This window comes from Charadrius vociferus, unplaced genomic scaffold (assembly GCF_000708025.1).
Source record: "Charadrius vociferus isolate BGI_N301 unplaced genomic scaffold, ASM70802v2 scaffold45, whole genome shotgun sequence".
In the NCBI taxonomy this organism is placed as follows: Eukaryota; Metazoa; Chordata; class Aves; order Charadriiformes; family Charadriidae; genus Charadrius; species Charadrius vociferus.
In genome coordinates, this window is record NW_009648712.1 from 3,526,978 (window position 1) to 3,548,949 (window position 21,972).

The following is a 21,972-nucleotide window of genomic DNA, read 5'->3' on the forward strand; positions in this document are numbered from 1 at the left end:
TAAAAGTTATTACATACAATTACATTAAAACAAAGATAAAACAGTTTGCTCAATGATGTCCCAACTTCAATAAAAAGAATAGTTAACAACAGTCAAAGTTCAGTTCTACTATGCAATGCATCTTCTTTTGTTGAGCAGCTGAAGGTAATAAACAAAAGCATAAGATATCATACAGCTCATCTCATATCCATATAATATGCAAAATGAGTCTTTTTAGTACTCACACAACACACCCTGAATTTCAACCCGAATTGCACAATATCAGTTTAACAGCCAGCTTGGTAGCTCTATCACAGCTACACATATAATGGTTACAATAGCTGTAGCATTTCTGTTTATTCAAACAAACCACACTAGATACTTTTCTGAAAGTAACAGTTAATATGCTTTTTCCAAAATCAGGCAGCATTAACATTGACATGGTACAAGTATGTCTAGAATAAAGATGGCTGAAGGCATATTTAACATTGTTTGAACATAAAATCTATAGCCAATATTCTGCAACTCTACAGATTACTAGGGTGGGACAAGATGACTGGAAGGACAGCCATCAAACTATCAGCTCATCTCTCATGCTTGCGAAGATTCAAAAGAAGAACAACCTGTTCATATACCCATGAGGCCAACTACCTCTCCTCACCCTTTATTTCCCCTCTTCTTGAAAACACAGGTTGGAATTGGATTGTTCTCTGAATTAAATCTACTCTCAATGGGTATTTTAAAAAGTATAGACAGTACAATACCACCTGATCAGTTTACTCATTACTTTAACTGAGATAAGTGAGCAAGCAGCTACTAGGATTAAAATTATTAAGAGGTGTGACTGGATATAAGCATGACCTGGACAAGCTCAAGAAGTGGGCTTGTGTGAACCTCATGAGGTTCAACAAGGTCAAGTGCAGGGTCCTGTACCTGGGTCGGGGCAACTCCCGGTATCAGTACAGGCTGGGGGATGAAGGGATTGAGAGCAGCCCTGCTAAAGAGTTGGGACTACCGGTGAATGAAAAGCTGGACATGAGCTGACAACATGGGCTCACAGCCTAGAGAGCCAACTGCATCCTGGGCTGCATCAAAAGAAGTGTGGCCAGCAGGTTGAGAGAGGTGATTCCGTCCCTCTACTTTGCTCTAGTGAGACCCCACCTGGAGTACTGTATCCAGCTCTGGGGTCCTCAGCACAGGAAAGACATGGACCTGCTCAAGAAGGTCCAGAGGAGGGCCACAAAAGTGATCAGAGGGATGAAACACCTCTCCTTTGAACACAGGCTGAGAGAATTGGGGTTGTTTGGCTTGGAGAAGAAAAGGTTCTGGAGAGACCTTATTGCAGCCTTTCAGTACTTAAAGGGAGCATGTAAGAAAGACAGGGACAAAATTTTTAGCAGGGCCTGTTGCAACGGGACAAGGGGAAATGGTTTTAAACTGAAAGAGCGTAGATTCAGACTAGATAGAAGGAAGAAATTTTTTACGATGATGGAAGTGAAACACCAGAACAGGTTGCCCAGAGAGGTGGTAGATGCCCAATGCCTGGAAACATTCAAGGTCAGGCTGGACGGGGCTCTGATCAACCTGATCTAGTTGAAGATGTCCCAACCCCCCCTCCAATGAGCAGGACTAGATGACCTTTAAAGGTCCCTTGCAGCCCAAACCATTCTATGATTCCATGAAATGAAAAAAGTAAATGAAGTGCAAGGATTATGCATATGACAAGCATCACATGAAGAGTTTATGAAGATATGTACAGCCAGAGCATGTAACACAGCAGGTCAACTGTAAAAAAGGCAAGTGCTGATCCACAGAGTTCATCGAGAAGATGCCATTCCTGCCAAACACGCCGCAGGGTTTTTTTAAGCTACAGAACTCTAAGAAAAACAGAAAACTTAGAAGAAGCACCTAAAAGAATCTACCTCAGTAGAGCTGTAGGAAGATAGCAATTTGGTTACATATCTCCCCAAGCAAAAAATAATTAAAATGTATCTACCTCTATAAACAGCTCCCGAGGCCTATCTTGGCTAAAGAAATAACTGCACTAACCTAGGACAGAGCAAAGGCTAAAATAAGAACATAGAGAGTTATACACAAGGTCACAGAGGCAATACCAACTGACCTGCAAACAAAAACATGCAGAAGAAAAAGGTAACAATAATCAAGGAACATAGCTACTAAAAGCCAACATGAAGAAACAGAGAATGCGTTTAAGAATATATTTATCCTCTTGCCCTTTTCAAGACACCTTACTGAAAAGAACACGTAGCGTATTTTATCAAGGAAAGTGAAAAAGCTAAAAGGTATCATACACGCAGTTCACTGTTTCTGCAAAACAAGGCAAGCAGAGATTGCTGAATGGTACAAAGGCAGATCCACCACAAATACAGAAAAAACACCTCAGTGAATAGGATTATGACCAAGGCAGAGAACTACAGATGCCTATAACTGTCCCCTCTTCAATTCAAGACTGCTTAACTCTAATAGTGAGAAAAGAGAGATGGTTTAATTAGAAAAAAATGAGATAATCTCTAACCATATCATCAATGTGTTAAAGTACAGCTAAGGTGAAGAAAAGCTCCAGACTGTAGTGCCAAGCAACTGTGTAGGACTGCTAAAAGACTAGTTTCCCACTTTCTCTCATTAGAAAAGGACCACCATACAGGATTAGTGCCAGAAAGTCATGGCCTGAGAGCAGTTTTGTTACTTTTGGTTTAAAGGAAGAAATTGTCAGAAGTAGATTTCAGAGAACTACCGAAGTACACAGTAGAACACGTTTTTAAAAAATGGTAATGTAAGAAGCAAAATGGGGAAGGCAAAAATCACCACGAGAGAAGTTGTTGAAAAAATAAAACACTTTCTCTAAAAGGGTGGTTTATACTTCATGTCTACAGTATCACCAAAACAGGGAAAGTATTCATAAGGAAAAGCTGGCACATGAAATGTCTGGCATGCATAAGTTATGGGGTCAAAATCAGGTAGTTTGTTAGTCAGAAGCTAGAAAACAAGGACAGCGGAAAAGGCAAGATCACTGTATCAAAAAACCTTGCAAATGAAAAATAGTTAAGAACACACTTTACCAGTATTTTTTTTTTTAATATTGTTTCCCAAAATACTTCATGGGGTTCTCCTGCACATAAGGACACAGCAATTGATTTGTTTTTTTATAAGAATGAAATAGGAAGAATGGAATTTGAATGAAATATGAATGAATGAGACACAAAGCGCTTATCTGCCATTAAAATAACTGCTTTAAGTGCTATACTAATTAGATTCCGTGTTATAATAAAGTTAGTGGAATAAATATCTATCTTGACTATAAACAGAAGTCCTTTTTCCTCTTAACCACTTACGAACAGTATCTTAGCTCTGAGAAGCTGTAAACCAGCATAAGTGCATTTGAGACTACATTTGCAGGAAGGAAAGAAGACTTTGAGAGAACTTGATAGTAATACACAAGCACCTGTTATTCAGGCAGGTGACCTACCAGTTCCAAAACAAGGGTCAGAGAACCCTACTTTGAGTCTTACCTTTCAACTTTCTACATATGATAAAACAAGCTCAAGAAATAGGGAAGATCACTTGCCACCAGCAAAACCCAGCTCATCATCTCCTTCCAAATCCAGGCCATCCTTACTTTGCATCACACAAACACTCTGTCAGTGTAACTCTTCAGACAGTAATTTTTTCAGGTAAAAGCCATAATCCATCAGAGGTACAGACAATACTCAATTCTACCATAGGTTGAAAAAGGTGCATCATGACTGCCTTCGCTGGTAAGAGAATACAGACACTCATTTATCAGGGGATGCAATTAAGGACCTTAGCAGCACTTCAGCTCCTTTGTTAACCAGAACACAATATGAGAAAAATCATCCTTTGCCCTTTAGATAACGCGACAGGTCTACGGCAGAACTTTAAATCAACTCAAGCCCTGACCACCACTAGGTAGTTCTTTTAATCCTCCCGTCAACCTTTCCACCAATACTCAGTCCTGTGGAAGCCCCTTCTCAGCTAACGCCTTCCAGAAATCCTTAACTGGTATTTTTAAGAGCCTTATTTCTTCCAGGCTGGTCAACTTGTTGCTGTCGACCCTGGTTTGCACTTTAGTGAATTTATTCCTTTTGGACAGACCATCTCTTCAGATATTTAAAGTTTTATATCTGGCTTATACTACAAATTATCTACATAACTTTACAGTAAGTGCCCTATAACCAGAAAGCAAATGCATACACTGCAGAAATGATTACAAATACATGCCTATGAAATACACAAAGGCCTACATCCAGGTAAACTATCAAACATTTAAAGAAAATAATCATTCAGCTATCCCCTTAACAAGACGACTCTGTTTTTCTCCTTTTCCAATGTCTAACTATGAAATGATTTTAGCATGCCTTTCTGATATTAGAGATGCCCTCATCTTAAGCTGTTTATCTTCGCATCCTCAGAGACAACCTTAAACAGGGAAGGGAAGGAACAGACATTCAAAAAAGGGAGTATGTTGGAAGAAAGGCTAAATTAAAGCTTAGTTGGAAACTGTATTTAAGTACCTGTCTAGGTGAATACCAAAACAAACCTATTTACCTTTCGCATATTTTCATAAGAGCTCTTTTCTTATTCTATCTAATTACAAAATATGTATGTTTAAGGAGTGACTTTTCTCCCCCGTGGCTCTGCAGTGAAGTCATTATGCTCACATTGTGACTTAGTAATCCTTCTCCTTGGAAAAGATCATTATAATAACAATAATATGATTACACTAGAGGGTCAAAGAGACTGATTTGTGAGAGGCAATGCTATTCTCCATGGGAGCTGATGGATCTTAGATGGATAGAGGACTCCACAACCAGAATATCTCTGCCCTACTTAGGGAGCAGCATATATCGCTCTTTCCACTTCCAAATGCAGACCATGACCAACACGTATGATGAACCTAACTTCTTCTCTAGATCTTTTATTACACTTCTTATCCACAGCCTCTGGAGGCTATTCAGCTACTCTTCTCAGAAAAGCTGTCAGAAACACTATCAGGTTCATTTTATCACGATTGGCACCGAAATTAGACTACAGCAATCATCATATTTTTTACTTCATATTCAGTTTTGCACAGTTATTTACTGTGTTTGCTCTCGTGGAGTTTACCCTTGTGACCACTAAGAGATGAATTTTCAAAGATCCTTTGATAGCAGTTTCCTTCCTTGGAAGAATCAATACCTTGAAGAGTTTGTATGAGAAGTTCTTCCATTAAAAAAAAAAAAAAAAAAAAAAAAAAAAAAAAAGGGGTCATAAAAAAAAAAAAAAATCGGGGGTGTCCTGAAAAAAAAGCAATCCTGGGAATGCAATTTTAAGCTGAAAGCCAATTCGCATGAAATAGGCAGTAGGACTTTATGAGAAGAGATTCTGGTAAACAGCCACTATATAAAGCAGCAAGCTTTTCCAGGGCCTACTCCATTCTGATCTGGCTGCTAAAGGGAATAGTTACCCCAAAGCCAGTACTTGTAGGTACAATGTGGAATTTTATCATCTTGTTTCACTGCTTTGTTTCTGACTTCCCAAGCACTTTTCTTTTTATTACCAAAGAGGATGGCATAAAAACTGACTTGAAATTTACACCTAGAACAATAATCTGGAGGCCATTTCTTTACAAATCCCTTACGATTCAACACATCTTCAATAATAAAGAACACAGAGGATTAGTGGAAGCTGGATCACTTTCTGTATCAAAGAGATTTGGTTTTTAACATTTACTCACATTTGAAACACCCTTTTTCAGATATATCTATTTTATTATTATCTAATTATTTAGCTACGATGACAATTTAGCATTATCTTTTTATGGAAGGATTTGTGTTCACTCAGCCACAGGCCAATACCTTTCCCCAATAAGCCTTCTAAAGCCAGCTGTACTGCACGGTTTCAAACAGACTAAATTTAGCCAGTTCTGTTCATCAGAGGAATGCTGTGTGTCAGCTACATCAAAGCCCAAGGGCAGCCTGATAAACACTGAATACAGGTCACGTAGCTCTGTAGCTAACAAACTCTAAGAGAGCTTGTACTCGGGGGCATTCAAAGCAGTTTTGTCATCAACAATCTAGTATCCCTTGAGCCCCCATGTCGTTTCAGTTGCCAGGCAACGCTGGTGTTAATGTCTTAGAGGAGAAAAACTTACCAGGCATCTGGCCGTTCATCTGGTTCTGCATGTGTGGTGCAGGAGGGCCCCCACCTACCATACCATCTGAAGACATGTTGTGGGAGCGCGGAGGTGGGGGAGGGCCGCTCTGACTCATCCCGCCCGGACCCATAGGCATATTCTGTGTGGGTGGCTGAAAGGAGACAGTTTAGTCAAACACGAGAAGCAGTTAGTCTGACAAATATACTATATGTACATATGGTACAGCAGTTGTCTATACTGTTCAGCCGGGGTATAAAAGAAAGCACCAAAACACATTTCTTGCTCTTTCGGATACGTTTAACTCCTCCCAGTATTAATTTCGGCAGAACGTTTAATCTTTCAATCAATTTTACATGAAGTATCACACGCAGACAACACCACAGCACCTTCAAGCACCGCTTTAAAATAGAAAAATACAAATCAATGCCTCATTAAAAAATTATACGTGAACAGTTTAAGACTGCCGGAGCCGCTCCCTCCCACACACACAAAAGCCTTCCTTCAAAGCAACATGCAGTGAACAGAAGAAAACAACTCCTCCGTTACAATTCTCTCACATCAACAATTTGTTGCCGTTAACAGACCTTGCACCGGGACAAACCAGGTACAAGAAGAGATGAAAGCCTCCGAACGCTCATAGGCTCATAGACGAGCAGAAATTTGCACCTGGGTGCGGTAAAGCGTGTGCGATGCCTTCCCCGCTGCCCCCCGCGGTGCGGGAGGCCCAGTCGGTAACTCCCTGCCAAACACCCCCCACAGGCTGGAAGCACATTACGGCTGGCCTCCAAAGGTCCAGAGACAGCTGCCTAGAAAGGATGTTTTTGGCAAATTTCCTAATGAAATTGTGAGGAAAATAACTGAATAACCTTGAGAGTTCAGAGAGGGAGAGCAAGAAAAACAGTGAGCGCAAGGGGGAATTTACTATTAGGTTCTACTTATTGCAATGTAAGGAGAGGCAGAAACTGCGAGTAGCCAGCTTCGTTTTCCTATTAAAAACACCTGTGAGACTCTACGGCCCTCCTCACACACCTTAGCCAAATGCTTTCAGGGGAATGAAAATAATCTCTGTGAGAGCAAACGCCTGGGTCTCTGCCTTTTGAGGGCCCTCACTAACACGCCATTAACAATTCACACAAAACCATACCCATGAGACAATCACACAGGTGTATTTTTCCACACTTCTCTTCACAGAAACAACTAAGGGGGTGATCCCTACTTTCCCGCCTAGCTCAGTCCCCCTTACACCTACACCTACTCATCAGGAGGTCCATAAAGACAAGATGTAACACAGTAGAAAAGAGTAAGTCTTTCCAAACAAGTGTAAGGTGGGACCCCTTTCTGGCCTTGGAGAAGGCAACATCAGGGTAACACAGACACACGTGTTCACTTGCCAGGGGGAGAGGTGGAACAGCACTCATTTATTTTCTCAACGTTTCTTTAAATACATCAAGCATGTATTATTTGCCCTGAAATAATTTAAAAAAATTAATCAAGAAATTAGTAAAAAGCTTTTCTAGCAGGAGGAAGGAAGGAGATGAAGGAAAACACAAGCAAGTAGACAACTTCTCTTACTGAATTCCTTTCACTCCTCCGCAATGAAGAGAATGAGCTTTCATAAGCAAGTTTGTTCCTCATCCTATAGCAGAAGTGGCAGAAGGTGGAAAAAGTAAGAGTGAGAGGCAGCTCTTCTCTCAACAGTGCAAGTGGAATGCTGCTCCGTTTTGCTTGATCTTCCTCCATAAAAGAGCAACCAAAGCAAGGCTGCTTCAGCTAAGTCTTCCTTCCCTTCACTATCCTGCTTTTGCATCTAACAAATCATCTAAAACTGACACACATGAAAAAAAACAAGTAAATAAAAAAGCAACCAAGAGACTATTTTTAGTTTTTATTTAGAACATAATTTTTGGAATACCAGCAAAACCACCACACTTGGTACCTCCACTAAAGCAGCTAAAGCTCAAAGTGTAACAACAGCTCCACATCAGCAAACAGAGCAAAGCCAAAATCCATCCAAGTTGAAATGCTTTCAGAATTAAAACGAACTTCTTAGATTCCACGTATAAATCATTAGCAAATCCACTGTTCACACAACATGCTGATAATGAAAAATACTATAAAGTACTAAAAAATACCAGATCATACCTAGGTTTTAGCTATCCTGCAGGTGTTACTGCATAAACACAGGCATGCCCTTGTGCATAGACAGACTGACAAAAAACCTCCAAAGATTATTTTGAAAAAAACATATATTCCATCTCTGAAATTTATTCTGGAAGTTTTCAAAACAACCATTGTTTAACATTAAGAAAAACACTGCAGTGATAAAAAGAAAAGTGTTGAAAGTGCAAACATTCAAGGACAGGAAAAAAAATATTAAGGATTTAAAAAAATCCCATTAGATACAAAAACCTGCAAGAGACTTCACAAACCATGGGGAATTGAGAGAACTGAGGGAGTAATTAATAACACCCAAAAAGGTACTACCAGAAAATAATTTAACAAGAGCAGCTTCTGGGTATGAAACAGCCCAAAGACCTGTGTGAACCCATTTCAGATTCTTGAAAATAATGCAAGAAAAAAGTCCAAGCAGCAAACAAATTCAATCTTCCATTAAAATAAACTACCCCCTAAGATAACTAGAAGGTAGGAGAACACTGTACCTCTTTTTATAAAAAGAGAGGTAGAAACAATTCTAGGAACAATCATTACTTGTAGCTTGGGGAACAAGCTAAGTGATGAAAATAATTAGAGTACTATAAAACTCCAAGGATGATAAAAATAAAGATGAGTTAGTAAAGTGTCAATACAGGGAAGTCATATCTTTCTAATCTATTAGAAATTTTCAAACATATAAATTAAACCACTTCGCTGCACATTTAATAAGAACTTCTTTACACAAGTTTTTTGACCAAGCCTTTTGGAAAAATACATTGTCCTGGGGTACACACTTTCCCTGATCAGAAACTGCCCAAAGCTAACAAATAAGCAATAACTTTACACTAACTTCAAAGAATAAAGGAATATATAGAGGTCCCCCGAAAATATCTGTTATTAAATGTCAACATTTGAAGACATTGCAACACTGACTACTGAAAACTGTGGAACAAAGAATAAGCAGAATGGTACCAGGTGAAATTAAGAATGGATAAATATACAGCAACTACACTGAATTTTGAAGCACTCTTTCTTCAGAAAGAAAAAACTGCTATTGCAACTACTCCAGAAGGAAAAAAAAAAAAAAAGAAAAGAAAAGAATTGACCATCACACAGACAGTTTGGTGGGAAAAAATAATTTACAAAAAAATCCATAAAAACTATTCAAAATAGCTGTGTTCACTTTCTGATTACCTGCAGTACATGATATATCAAAAGTGAGGTACAATATCCGGAAAAAAAAAATGCCATGTATTTGTGATCATGATACATGTTCGGTTTGAGGAAAGCAATCACAAAAAGATACTGTAAAAGCAGGATTCCAAAGTCAAGCAACTAGTGATTGAAGACTTTGAATGTCATTTACCTGAAAAAAGTCAGAAAGCACATGCTTTAATTTTTTTTTTTTTTAAACATCGGAAGGAAATGAACATAAGAGGATATGACAGAAATACAATTTAACGTACGATGCACACAAAAAGTAGATCATCCAATTTATGCTTTAACAACAAAGAAAACCCCAGAAGAATAGTCAATAAATTGAGAAATAACATTAAACATACAAGACACCACATAAATCACATAAACCTGAGGAATCCATCAACACAAGACATTAGAAGAAAGTTTAAATAAGATTCAGAGATAATTACGTATACATATATGCAATCAAAATAATTATATTATATAGGATTTTTAAAAGTGTTATAAGCCTTCATGTCAGGGTCATAAACCAATCACTACCTGATAGTAATTAAAAAGAAACGTCTCCTGCAGATATAATTATTCCCTACTGAAATTCCTCCAGTGCTTTTCTACTGGCCACAACCAGAAGAAAAAAAGAAAAAATTGTTTTAAATTGTCAACTTCCCTGTTTCTATCAGAGTCGATCCAGGCTTTTACAGGTGATAAATTTCTTGTAAATCACCTTTAATTAAAAAACAAAACAAACAAAAATCATACAAAACCTGTCTCATTTAACCTTTTTTGTTCTTTAAAGAAGTTAAGGAAGTTGACTATCTCTCACATGAGGAAAGGCTGAGGGACTTGGGTTTCTTTAGTCTAGAGACAAGAAGACTGAGGGGGGATCTTATTAATGCTTATAAATACTTAAAGGGAGAGTGCCAGGGGGTGGGAGCAGTCTTTTTTCAGTGGTGCCCAGTGACAGGACAAGGGGTAACGGGCACAAACTTGAACATAGCAAGTTTCCATCTAAACATGAGGAGGAACTTCTTTACTTTGAGGGTGGCAGAGCACTGGAACAGGCTGCCCAGAGAGGCTGCGGAGTCTCCCACTCTGGAGACATTCAAAACCCACCTGGATGCCGTCCTGTGCAACCTGCTGTAGGTGACCCTGCTCTGGCAGGGGGGTTGGACTAGATGATCTCCAGAGGTCCCTTCCAACTCTGACCATTCTGTGATTCTGCAACTAGCCCCAGTAATATGCACCACACATGATAAAGAACTTCTAAAACACAAAATGACCAGACAGTATTCAAAGCCCAAATAATAAGAAAAAAGAAAAAGAAAAAGAAAAAGAATCCCCCCAAACTTTGTTAAGAGAAATTTACCCACCATGAACACTACCCAATTCAGCCTAGGTAAGAAGGGTGAAGTGACATCCAAATGTAGTCAGGTTAACAGAAACAAAGGAAAGGCTACTTCCTCCTTCTGCTGGATGAGTGACAGAAATGAATGGAAATTAAAATCACTACTGATTTTATTTTAATTATGAAGTAGAAAATGTTAAATATTTCACTATAGGTAAAAAGTAAATTAAAGAATTAGGAGTAAGATGTTAGACATAGCTCCACTTGCTAAACACCAATTTTTGGCTCACTTCCCCCAACACACAGATTACAATTTATAGCTGCTATGAGCATTCAAAATTTATCAGAGCATGAAAAAAAAAAAAGCTATTTTGTCCAGCTCGGGAAATCTGCACTGGAACAAGACTGAAACTGACCTGCACTTGCAGCCAAAAAAAAGAGACAAGAGAAAAAAACATTAGATTTTAACTGACAACTTTCAGCAAACAAAATCCTAACTGACTCAGAAGTTACTTGAAATCATACACTTATAACAGTAGTCAAACTGCACCTTTTTGAGATGATTTTCTTCTAAATAATAAATTAGATCAAACACAAGACAGCAAACAATAAAAACTGCCATGGTGGAATTCTACACCTGGAACTTTCATCTATCATCTCTTCCCTGCCCAATCAGATTTTTCTTACCATCAATAGTAGGTTGAAAGATTTGTTTATGGAACATTTATTGGTATTCCATCTCAGTTTTTATAACAACTCAGTCATCAATAAAATGTAAAAGACAGGAAATACTATTAAGCACACTAAAATACAGTATTGCTAATCAATGCAAATAGCAATAGATATTTAAAATGCACTACCAAAAAATACAATTTTCCTGAAATTCTCTCAGAATAACAACTAATAGCTACATGTAAGACAAACATAAAAGCCTCCTGATCTTTCTAAGAGAAGCTCTAACTCAAGATTTAATCAATCATCTTTGTTTTCAGTTCTCAAATAGCATTTTCTGCAAAGCAAAATATCCCATCCCAGGAGGTACCCTGCCCTGCTAATATCACATTGCTAATATCACAGCACCTTTCCCAGTCTCAGAGAACAGAACTCTGTTGATAGGGGGTGATGGCACCTGCAGAGTGCTTACTGAGGTGTCAGACTGGGAAATAAGATCACAAAGGAATAAATTTTTGAGATTTGAAAGAGACAAGATTTATTTAACTGGGTTACAACTCTTCTGATACAAGGTGCAGAGTATTCTAGTACTGAGTGTATCTTGGATGAAAAAACAAAGAACTTGAATCAATTCTCAGCAAGTGTAGTATTTTGGGGGTAGGGAGGATTTCTACATGAAAATCATTTACAATCATGTCTAAATAGTGATGTTAATTACAAGTGTAATTTCTCCTTTCACGGTTGGAGTACTAGTTGTGACACTAGCAGTAAGGAATTCTAAACTTAGAATGACAACCAGTGTCTAAATCTTGATTTACATCAGTATCTTAAAAAAAAAAAGAGTCAGAGAAACTCTGATTTAATATTTGAACAAAATATTAAAATAGTGCATAATGTAATACTTAAACATGTTGTTTAAAGAGGAAGTTGGAATCTTCAGTTGTTTCAAATCACATATATCACTGTATAAAAATATTTCACTGTATAAAAATATTCTTTAGCATCATTTTAACAACCAGAAAATTTAATCCTGAAATACTTAAGTGTCCGCATAGTAATAGCTCTTCTGATACTTAAAAAATAATCACACAAAATTCTTACCTTGATATAACTAGAAATTATTTAAATCAAAAGTACGAATTCAGATGGTTTTATTTTAAATGACAGAATAAGGAAATTATGGACATTAACTTGAGGAACACTGAGCTATAGAAACAAGACAACTTCAGAGGTGCTCTCTAATTCCCCCATAAAATGCAGTTCATATCTGTCCTAAAAAGCAGGAGCTTTCTGCACCGCAGCTGTTTACCTCCTGCCTCTTTCGCTTTTAAGATGGTTTAATGTCTGGTTCAGGATTTACAGCTTTTGCTTGCATTTAGTAACCTAAGAGAAAAATTCTGCTTCTATCCCAGCTAGAAGGCCTTATGTAAACGCAATTAAAGCGGAAAGAATCCTGCAGAACCCTCAGGGCATTTAATTGGGGAAACAGCAAAACCATACAGGCTAAAGGATTCAGCATCTATGTTACCAGACTGCCCAGTAAAGCTCTGAGCAAACTGCCTAGGGCTGAAATAGGTATTTATTGTGCACATACTGTTACTACAGAGAGGCAAATCACACCTTCAAGTATGAAAGAATTACACTTTAGAGCATACTTCTAATTCAAACTGGCTTCTATTTTTACTGATTTCTAAATCAGCCACAGAAGTTAGAAGGCAATATAAGTAATTTTTTGTGTACGGTGCACTAGCTCCCCATGTGGACACACCTGATTAGCAATACATGTAAAGTAGCTTACAGAAGGTAGAGTGATCCTCTTATTTAAAGCGGAGCACATTAGTGGCCTATGAATTTACTCCTAACATGCTAACAACTTCAATTCCTATCTTTTTTTTTTTTATTATTGTTTTTTTTCCCCAGTGGAATTGCTGGCTTAAGAAGCTCCCTCCAGTAGCCCTCTGTTTCCCAACACTACCCTTTTGGTTGTGCCAACAAAGCCATTTACATAGCCCTGCAGTTAATCTGAACTAATCCAGCATGAAAACATCCCCCTTTCCACCTAATTAATCTGGACTGATTCTCCAGATTGTATGATGAACCAACAACTTCAAAACATCACACAGCAGAATTGCAGCTGACGAGAGGACGGCTCTGGTTATGTCAGCGTAACCATCATCATCAAAAGAAAATCTTGTTTGACAGCAGCCAAACTTCTTTCCAACATTTAAAAGCCTCTCTGGACAAAACGAACAACCTCGAAAAGCAATTTTTATTATAAGGCCGTGGCATACGTGGATAAACTGTGGATCCACAACCTGAAAATTCTTTTAAAAAGGCAGCATACCCAATTCTCTGTTCCTAAAGCAGAATGCCACTGTTAGCCCCAAAAGATGCATATCAACACAAGGACTGGGGGTGTTACAGAGATTCAACAAATAGGCTAGGGGAGGAACAACCCAGAAAACTTAAATCATAGTAAGTTTGGTTGTTTTTAATTTAATTCTTCTAAAAAGCTTTTATTACTGACCATTTCACAAGATTTCCTTGCCATAATGAGTAGTTTTTCAGTTTCCTGGTACAAGCGATGAATGTGTTCTTTCGTACTCCACAAAAAAAAAAAAAAAACAACCAAAACAAAAAAACCCACCACACCAAAGCCTGAGTAGCTGTTTGTAAAACTATTTCTCTTTTGGTTAATATCCCATAACCACATTTTTACATACAATGAACCCATAGGTAAACAGAGTGTTCACTTCGAGGTCAAAAGTCAAACAGCATCCAAACTCTCAAAGAAAAGGGATACAGATGATCACGTGCTGGCCTTGGAGCAAACACAATTAAGTGATACAGACACACTCAGCCTCTCTGTAAGCACTTATACAGCCAAATCATAATGCGTTGCTTTTACGACTAGTTATTGCAGTCATATCTAAGAACTAGGCTACTGCAAGCAATAAAGAATCAACTCTTATCTCTAGCAGACCTGTAATACTGTACAACTTCAGGAAAAGTCTTATTTACCATGTTATTCAAAGTGCCGAGTCTCTGAGATCACTTGCACTCAGTGGTAACGCTGAAGTTTAGAATAATGGGGTACTACAACATGAACCTAAATGTCTCACATTTCCCATCTTTGGTGACAAAGCTTAACTAACTGTGGACTAGGGACTATTCCCAGAGGAGGCTTACCCCCAGGTGTTTCTTGCTCACAAAATACAGGACATTTTTTTGCTATGCAAAATCCACATTGCAAATAAACAGGTAGAGTATGCAGAGTTGAGGGAGGGAATAAGTCAAGAAATTATGTTCTTTCGGGAGGACACAGGGACAAATAGATTAGCTTTTACCAATTACGGATTTGGACTAGCTTGATAATTTTTAACAACAGTACAGGAATGTGAAGCTTAATTTCTTTTGCCCATCCCAATCACAGTGGCTCCACTTGCCTCTCATTTGAAGAGCAGCAGGCAAGTTACTCCTTTGGCTAAGCTCTCTAACACGAAATTCCACACCAAACAGAAGCATTCAAATTTCTTGTTTTAAAGAACAATCACTGCTAGTTACACCATCTAGAAATCCTCCTTGGGGTGTACTTCCCTAATATGGTGGGTATGCAATATCTTTCCTCCCTTTCTCAAAAAAGCTGCTGCCTCATGTTTCTTTTAAAGTCTTTAGAAATTATGATGATTTTTGAAAACTGTTTAACAAATATTTAATTAGAGCAATTATTCTTCTTCTAAATCCAAGCTCCACTTCTGACTAATAGCTCACTTGCCTCTTGACAGGAAACATTCAACCTTTATTTTGCTCTGTTCTCTATTTATTCAGTTTACAAATAGTTGGACTTGAATTTGGCATGCACTTGTGTTCTGAAAGGCTAATGAAGAATAATACACCATACTGCTTTGTGTATCTGCTTTAAAACTAATTTAATTAACACACTACCATTCAATATACACTGAATTAAGCCAGAGATTGAAAGACCTATGCCAGATATGATCAGCAAGAAAGCAGATACCACTAACAGATATTCTGCTATACTACCAGATATCAGATTTTTCCAAGCATTTGGTACATAACTGGACAAGAATTTTACTAATTTAGGAATTCTCTCACCTTTAGTAACAGGAGTTTTATTTGCAAGTTTTATTTTAATCTATTAAAACTGAGCCGTATTTGTCTTTTCTGGATGCCATCTTGCTTTTTTCAAAAAAAAAAAAACCACACCACACAACCAACAGTATCAAGGTAATTCAATTAAATATTTTAGACAAGTTTTATTCTCAGAAGAAAGGCTAGTAAAAAAGCAGAGCGCGCTGTTCAGTTTCTAAGACTCTGATTTGTTTCTACAAACCAACCACAAGTATATTCAAATCAGATTGAGCATTACCCATTTGAAAAGTACTAAAGTGTATTTAAGATCATATAAAACTTCCCACTGTTTGACTAAAACCATTCTTACATTTAACACACCTATTTAGCCACCTGAACTCCGCAGGTTAAAAAAAAAAACAAACAAAACAAATGTCCTCCAATACGGAACTTGAATAAAAAGTTTTAGTCATGCACTAGTAATGATGTTTAACAGTTCTACCTCTTGAAGGAGTTTCTTTGGAAGTAATCAGCTTTTAGTATTTGTTGTTGGGTGTTTATAAAAAGCAATCACCATTTTATATAGGAGGGTTTTCTAACTAAAATGGCATGAACTCTGCCCTAGTCTGTGTGACAAGTTTGGGAACGACATAGATTAAGGGATTTCACAAGTCCTACAAAAAGCATTAGTTTTGCGAGCAGTGTCTCAAGCAAGAAAAAAAATCACCTTTTATTAACTTTCTTCATAAACCTTCCAATATTACAAAGTTAAGAAAAATTATTTAATGATATGCGCACATTTTTCTACAACTCAGACACAATGAGTTTTCTTGGAAGTCACTTCACATACAGTTTAGCTTGCTACTGGAAGCAACTGGCACTTTCAGTATGAAAGAAAACTGGCACACTGTAAGCATGAGTAATAATCATAAGCATTTTTTTTCATCACCTTCTTGAAATACACACTGAAATCAAGCGCTCTGTGTGCTCACAGAAAGCAGGTTGCATTATGGGAAAAAAAACAAAACTCACTTTTTCTGCATTCAAAAAACCAACAAAACAAGTGTTCCCAATTAAATAATTCCTTCAGACCTCAATATTCACCTGTTATAAAACTAATGCCAAAATGAAAAGGCTCGAGTACAGGACAAAAATTCCCCTCTACTTTTCCCAATACAGTGATGGTCATAGCTTGTTTTCCTATAAGTAGTTGGCAAAAAGGAAGACATATGGGGGAAGGAAAACATCCAAGTCAAAAAGTCTCTTTTCATTCAATATTTTGCAATGACTTTTTAATGCCACTAAGATACTCTGTCTCAAGAAAACAAAAAATAAAAGTCGGGGAAGACAATATACATGTTCTGCAGTTTGAGGTTTAATCTGTTTATAAACACACACACAATACTTCACTACTATTTTTGGTCGTTCTCTTGGAAGTCCCAGTAACCAACTGTAATTGCATCTTTGCTCTCTACAGTTCAAGAATACTAATTAATTGCTGTTGCCTCCCTCAAAAGTAGCACCAGTGGAAATCAAAAGAATGCAACGGTGTTGTGGTCCTCACTATACAAGCTTTTTTGGGAAGCTAGTTTATTCCATATGGTGGTGGTCAACAGACTTTCCACTGCTATCCAAGAAAGAGAATACCTGCCATAACTCAGAAAGAGGCAGCAAACAGTTGCATCAACTTCACATGCAGACTTAGCAACAACTCTCCTCAAGCTGGGAAGACAAAACAACCCTGTCCTTAGTAACGCTGCTGTTCACACAGCTGAGAACAGTTGACACAAGGGCATTAACCTCACACTTCTTTCGTCTTCTGATATAAAGGAAAGCCTCTTACCCCAGAAGTCATAATTTAATACTCTACATTTATCATGCATACAAAGACAACAGGAGCTTTGTTAGGATACTGAAGTTTCAAAGTCTTTCTAGTTCTCTTCACCCACAGCCTGCAATGCTTGCTTCACCTTTTCCTCACTTCCAGGCCCTTTATAGAAGCATTCCTCAGCACAAAAAAGTTGGTTCACTATACTTTTGTTTAGTATAAGATTTATCTTGTTCTCTACAGACAACACCACACTTTCAGAAAGGATATACTCATTCAATTAGAACAGCGCATTCTGAAAGATGTGGACAGAGGCAGAGAAGCTGAGGGGTTTTTATATTAAAAAATACAACATTTATGTCCCATGCAAAAGCCAGGATGGAGGCAGTAACTATCTTGAGTAATCCTGACCAAAAAAAAAAAAGGAAGGAAAAACATAATACAAGCATTTTTCTCAGCAGTATGAAGCATTAAGTCTAAGGACTAGTGTGAGAGGATACAACAAAGTCACCATCATGTCCAAGTTATTTTAGCTTATATTAAAAACTTCAAGGAACCTGATCATTTAGCTCTTTAGTCCAGTGTGAGTGCTATCTTAACAGCAATATTCTCTTCTCAATTTCATTTTATCACACAAAACATTTTATAAAAACTAATAGTCAAGTTCTGAAATTTCTTGAGAGTGTATTTGCCTGATAAAACAAAAACAAGATAAAATTTAAATAAAAAAGAAAGTATAGTTTACTAAGAGAACAATCTTCCAGACATGAATAGATGTCTGAATTATATCTGTATAATTCAGCTATTCAGACTCAAGCCCTCCTAAGTTAAGTGGGAAACTACTGCAATAGTAGTATCATAAATTTGATGCGTTTTACTATTAAAAATAGATGTTTACACACACAGTATCTTGCTCCATATTTAACTGTTGCCAGCCACAACCCTTGAATTTAGTAAGACTGTGCAACAGCTGACACACAAGCATGGTGAACAGAAACATAATACTTCCAAGTCAACTCGAGCCTCATCAGTTCTTAAATGGAAAGTCAATAAAGGAAGAGTCTGAAGTAGTTTATCTTGCATTGAAAAAAGCAGTAGCTCATATTTCCGAATTCTTCTGGCTAAAATTTATTGGGAAGACAGAAAGATTCTAAAGAATATTTTTCTAAAAAACCCCAACAAAAAGTCATTTTATCTGATTATGTTACCACATTTCAGGCAAATCTTCAAAGATTTGACTTGGTAGGTCAGAGAGCCTACACTAAGGAAAGACAGAACATGTAAATTTCATTTTGTATTTTAGTTTGAAAGAAAAACCAAGAAGCTACCTTTTTATTCCGCCGCAGTTGTCCAAAGGGGACTCCCCCCACCCCCAAAACCCACTATGCTATTGTCTCACTGCTGTGGAATATTCCTTACATTCAAGATCAGAAATACACTTCAGCCCTGATCTGCAAAAGTCTCTCTCAGCCCTATCTTCATTTTCTTTTAAGAAGAGAACGTCATCACATTCAACTTCAAGAACAGGGCTGTTCACCAGGGACTAGGATAAGGTCGAATTCATTTCCAGTTGTCATCAGAACCAGGATATGAATTAAGCCTCCAAAAACATATTAGTAGAGTAATACACACAGCCCTCTTAAAGGTTTCTTTCCCTCCTGCTCAGCTACAAGCATGGATTTATAAAGAGAAGCCTCTACAAGCACAACAGGTTGGACATAATGAAGCACTGTTTCTATAGTCCTCTAGGTACCAACTTGAAAGGATGCTTTGCTAGTAGCAATGATTGGAGAACACTTCTCCAGAGACCAAAGAAAAAGTAATTCAATTTCAGTTGGTGAAAACTAGTATCTAGGAATGGCTGTTTTATAGACGTTCTTTTTAGCTTCATATTACAGATATGAATCAAGACTATATTAATTCAAGAAAAGTCTTATTACCAAAAAACAAAGAACTTCCTTGTGTTACTCACAATGAACTCCCCAAGCTTTCCGATTAACGCAAAAAGCAAACAGCAAGCTATTTTAATGTTTGTTGTATCTTCCCTTACTGCTCCATAAACAATGGAAAAGGGAAAAATTGGAGACATCTTATAAAATAAAGAGTTCAGGAATACTGATTCAGAAAACTCCAGATTAAAAAAAAAAGCAAGTATTATCCAAGAAACGCTTTATTTGTAAAGTGATGCAGTATTTCAAGTTAAGCCTGTGCAACCTTATTTCTTGCATATTGTCATTATCCACCTTAAAAAAAGGTGGCTTTCTGATACAGGAGAGAATTTAAGAGACTCACCTAGAGTTCAGAAAAGCAAACAAAGATTTACCAAATCTCATTCCACTGAGGCAAAATAATGGATTATATTACAACAAAAAATAATAATAAAAAATATCCCCACCCCCCTGCCTTTCCCTGGTGTAAGAGGAAAACCAGAGTACTGTTGTAGGAGCTAAGACCGATATCACTAGAGTTCTTAGTTGAGAAAAAAAACTAAGACTGTCTATAAGGCAGGCCAGATACTCTGAATTAAAGGTGCAGTGCACAGGTTATCAGTCTTCAGTTAAACAAGTCAAATTTGGGCAAGACCTGAACAGTGAGATTACTAGACTCCAAATGCAGCATTAAGAGACGCTGTACCCTATATTCACTGTACAGTAAATCAGAGGCTAAACGTTTGGTCATTGCCTCAAACACTTCTGTGTGCGTTTTGTTCAGGGTTTTTTCCCCAGCTCCAGGAACTCAAATGATATCTATTCCCTACTTTTACACTATTTTGTACTTACTGCTGGTAGCAGAGACTGCATGTTCTGGTTGGAGTCAGCTATAGTGGCTAGGTAAACCAAGTTTGTGTGCAGCATCTGCTGGTATCTATCAAAATAAACAAAAGCAAAACAGATCTTAAGTCATAAATACAGTAACATCAGAATTTACTTTAATTCTACACATGTAAAGAAAGTTACCTATGTAAAACAACATTCAAGAGACTTACAAGAGTACCATTATTAGGAATCCTAAGCCCTTCCCCTCACACTTATCTATTACCCAACCTTTTGAAATGTCTCCAACAAATCTGTGCTTATACCTTCTCTACAACTTCTGTCTTGCTATGAAAAAAATCTAAAGCTGGGTGACACCGTTCTCACCTGTTTCACTTCCTGCCCCAAACTAAGTCATCGGGAGACATATGGAGCGTGTATGGCTGTTTGGTGTAATTTCCATCACAAACACTAGGGAGAGAGAGCTCCTTATATTATGTCCCCAGATAGAAGACATCATAGATTTATGTGAGTCACAACCGAGAATAGTGCAAACATTTTATGAGGACCCCAAGCTTCGGAAGTTTGCTATGGAATGATTTTTCTGCTAGAGAACCACATTCTCAACATAGTCTCAACATCTAGCCCACAGTCAAAATAACCTTGAAAGCAGGAACAGATTACAAACACATAACTACAGGTCTGCAAACAGCTTAGCACCGTAACTGTGCTACAATAAAAACATACCCTTAAAGCAGAAACACCTAATATTTATGACTCCTACTCCCAGACTACCACTTCTCTTACTAAGGGCTCAAGAGCCATACCGTGATGCCCCATCTGTCACATGACTCTCTATTTGTCTCAGTACAAGGGGGCCATGATCATCCCATGCCAGAAAAGAGTAATGGGAAAATAATATTCCTTAATAATTCACTCATTCCACCGTTCTCTCAGATCACTCTCCAGAGACTCCACTAGACAGCGAGTCCATGTGAGATATTCTGGCAAGCCAAAGGTTTAAGACAAGCCTGTTTATTCTTGGGCAAGTGGTAAGCAGGTAGTTTTCAAACATGCTGTCAGGAAGAAAAAAGGTCCATTCCTAAGTGATTTTGAAACATTGGAGAAGAAAACTACCTCTTTCCCAAAGTGTAATTATGATGCAGAGGAAAAAGATCTTGGTTATACAGTGCCCATTTTTACGAGCACAATTATTATGACATCAACTTGCAGTAGTCAGGCTGCAACATTTATTTCAGTAATAGACACGATAGTCATATAGCAAACAGAAAAATAAATTTTAAGTGTAGTATCTGCAGCAATACTTTTCTGTTCATCACAGCACAGTTCTACAAGGCAAGCTAAACAAATCCAAGAATGGTGATCTAGATGGAAATTCACCCAATCCAGAGCAGATTTGGATTAATGTCTTACTGAGAGCATTCAGACGTCTTTCCTTTGTTCTGATAGTCCATTATACACTGAATAAGATGGTTATTTTCATCCAACATCTGAAATGACAAAGAATAATTTTTAAGTAAGTTTCATGAAGGAACTGAAGATAAATTTGAGCCTTGCTCCTCTTCTCAGAGTTTTTAAAAATAAAGAAAAGTAATATTCCAGAAGTTCTACATTAACAATTTATAGAACACACTTGCTCCCATCTACCTGCCCCCTCCTATTGGTTTTACAGCTTTCAGTTTCAGGGTTTCAAGTCACTATTATAGCTATATAGCTAGATTGGTGAAGCTTCCCATTCAAATACTTACACTTG

General features: G+C 37.6%; 1 protein-coding gene across 1 annotated transcript in view; it reads right to left on the reverse strand.

The window, feature by feature from the left end:
* The window catches only part of SS18 (synovial sarcoma translocation, chromosome 18), a 43,646-nt gene extending 21,937 nt beyond the window's left edge, over positions 1–21,709 (reverse strand). Inside the window, exons 1-3 of the mRNA XM_009886637.1 lie at positions 21,633–21,709; positions 20,226–20,310; positions 6,152–6,305 (exon numbers count right to left, since the gene is read on the reverse strand). Of these exons, the coding sequence (XP_009884939.1) occupies positions 6,152–6,305; positions 20,226–20,310; positions 21,633–21,709 (316 nt within the window). The remainder of the gene's footprint in view (positions 1–6,151; positions 6,306–20,225; positions 20,311–21,632) is intronic.
* Between the last annotated feature and the right edge of the window lie 263 nt (positions 21,710–21,972).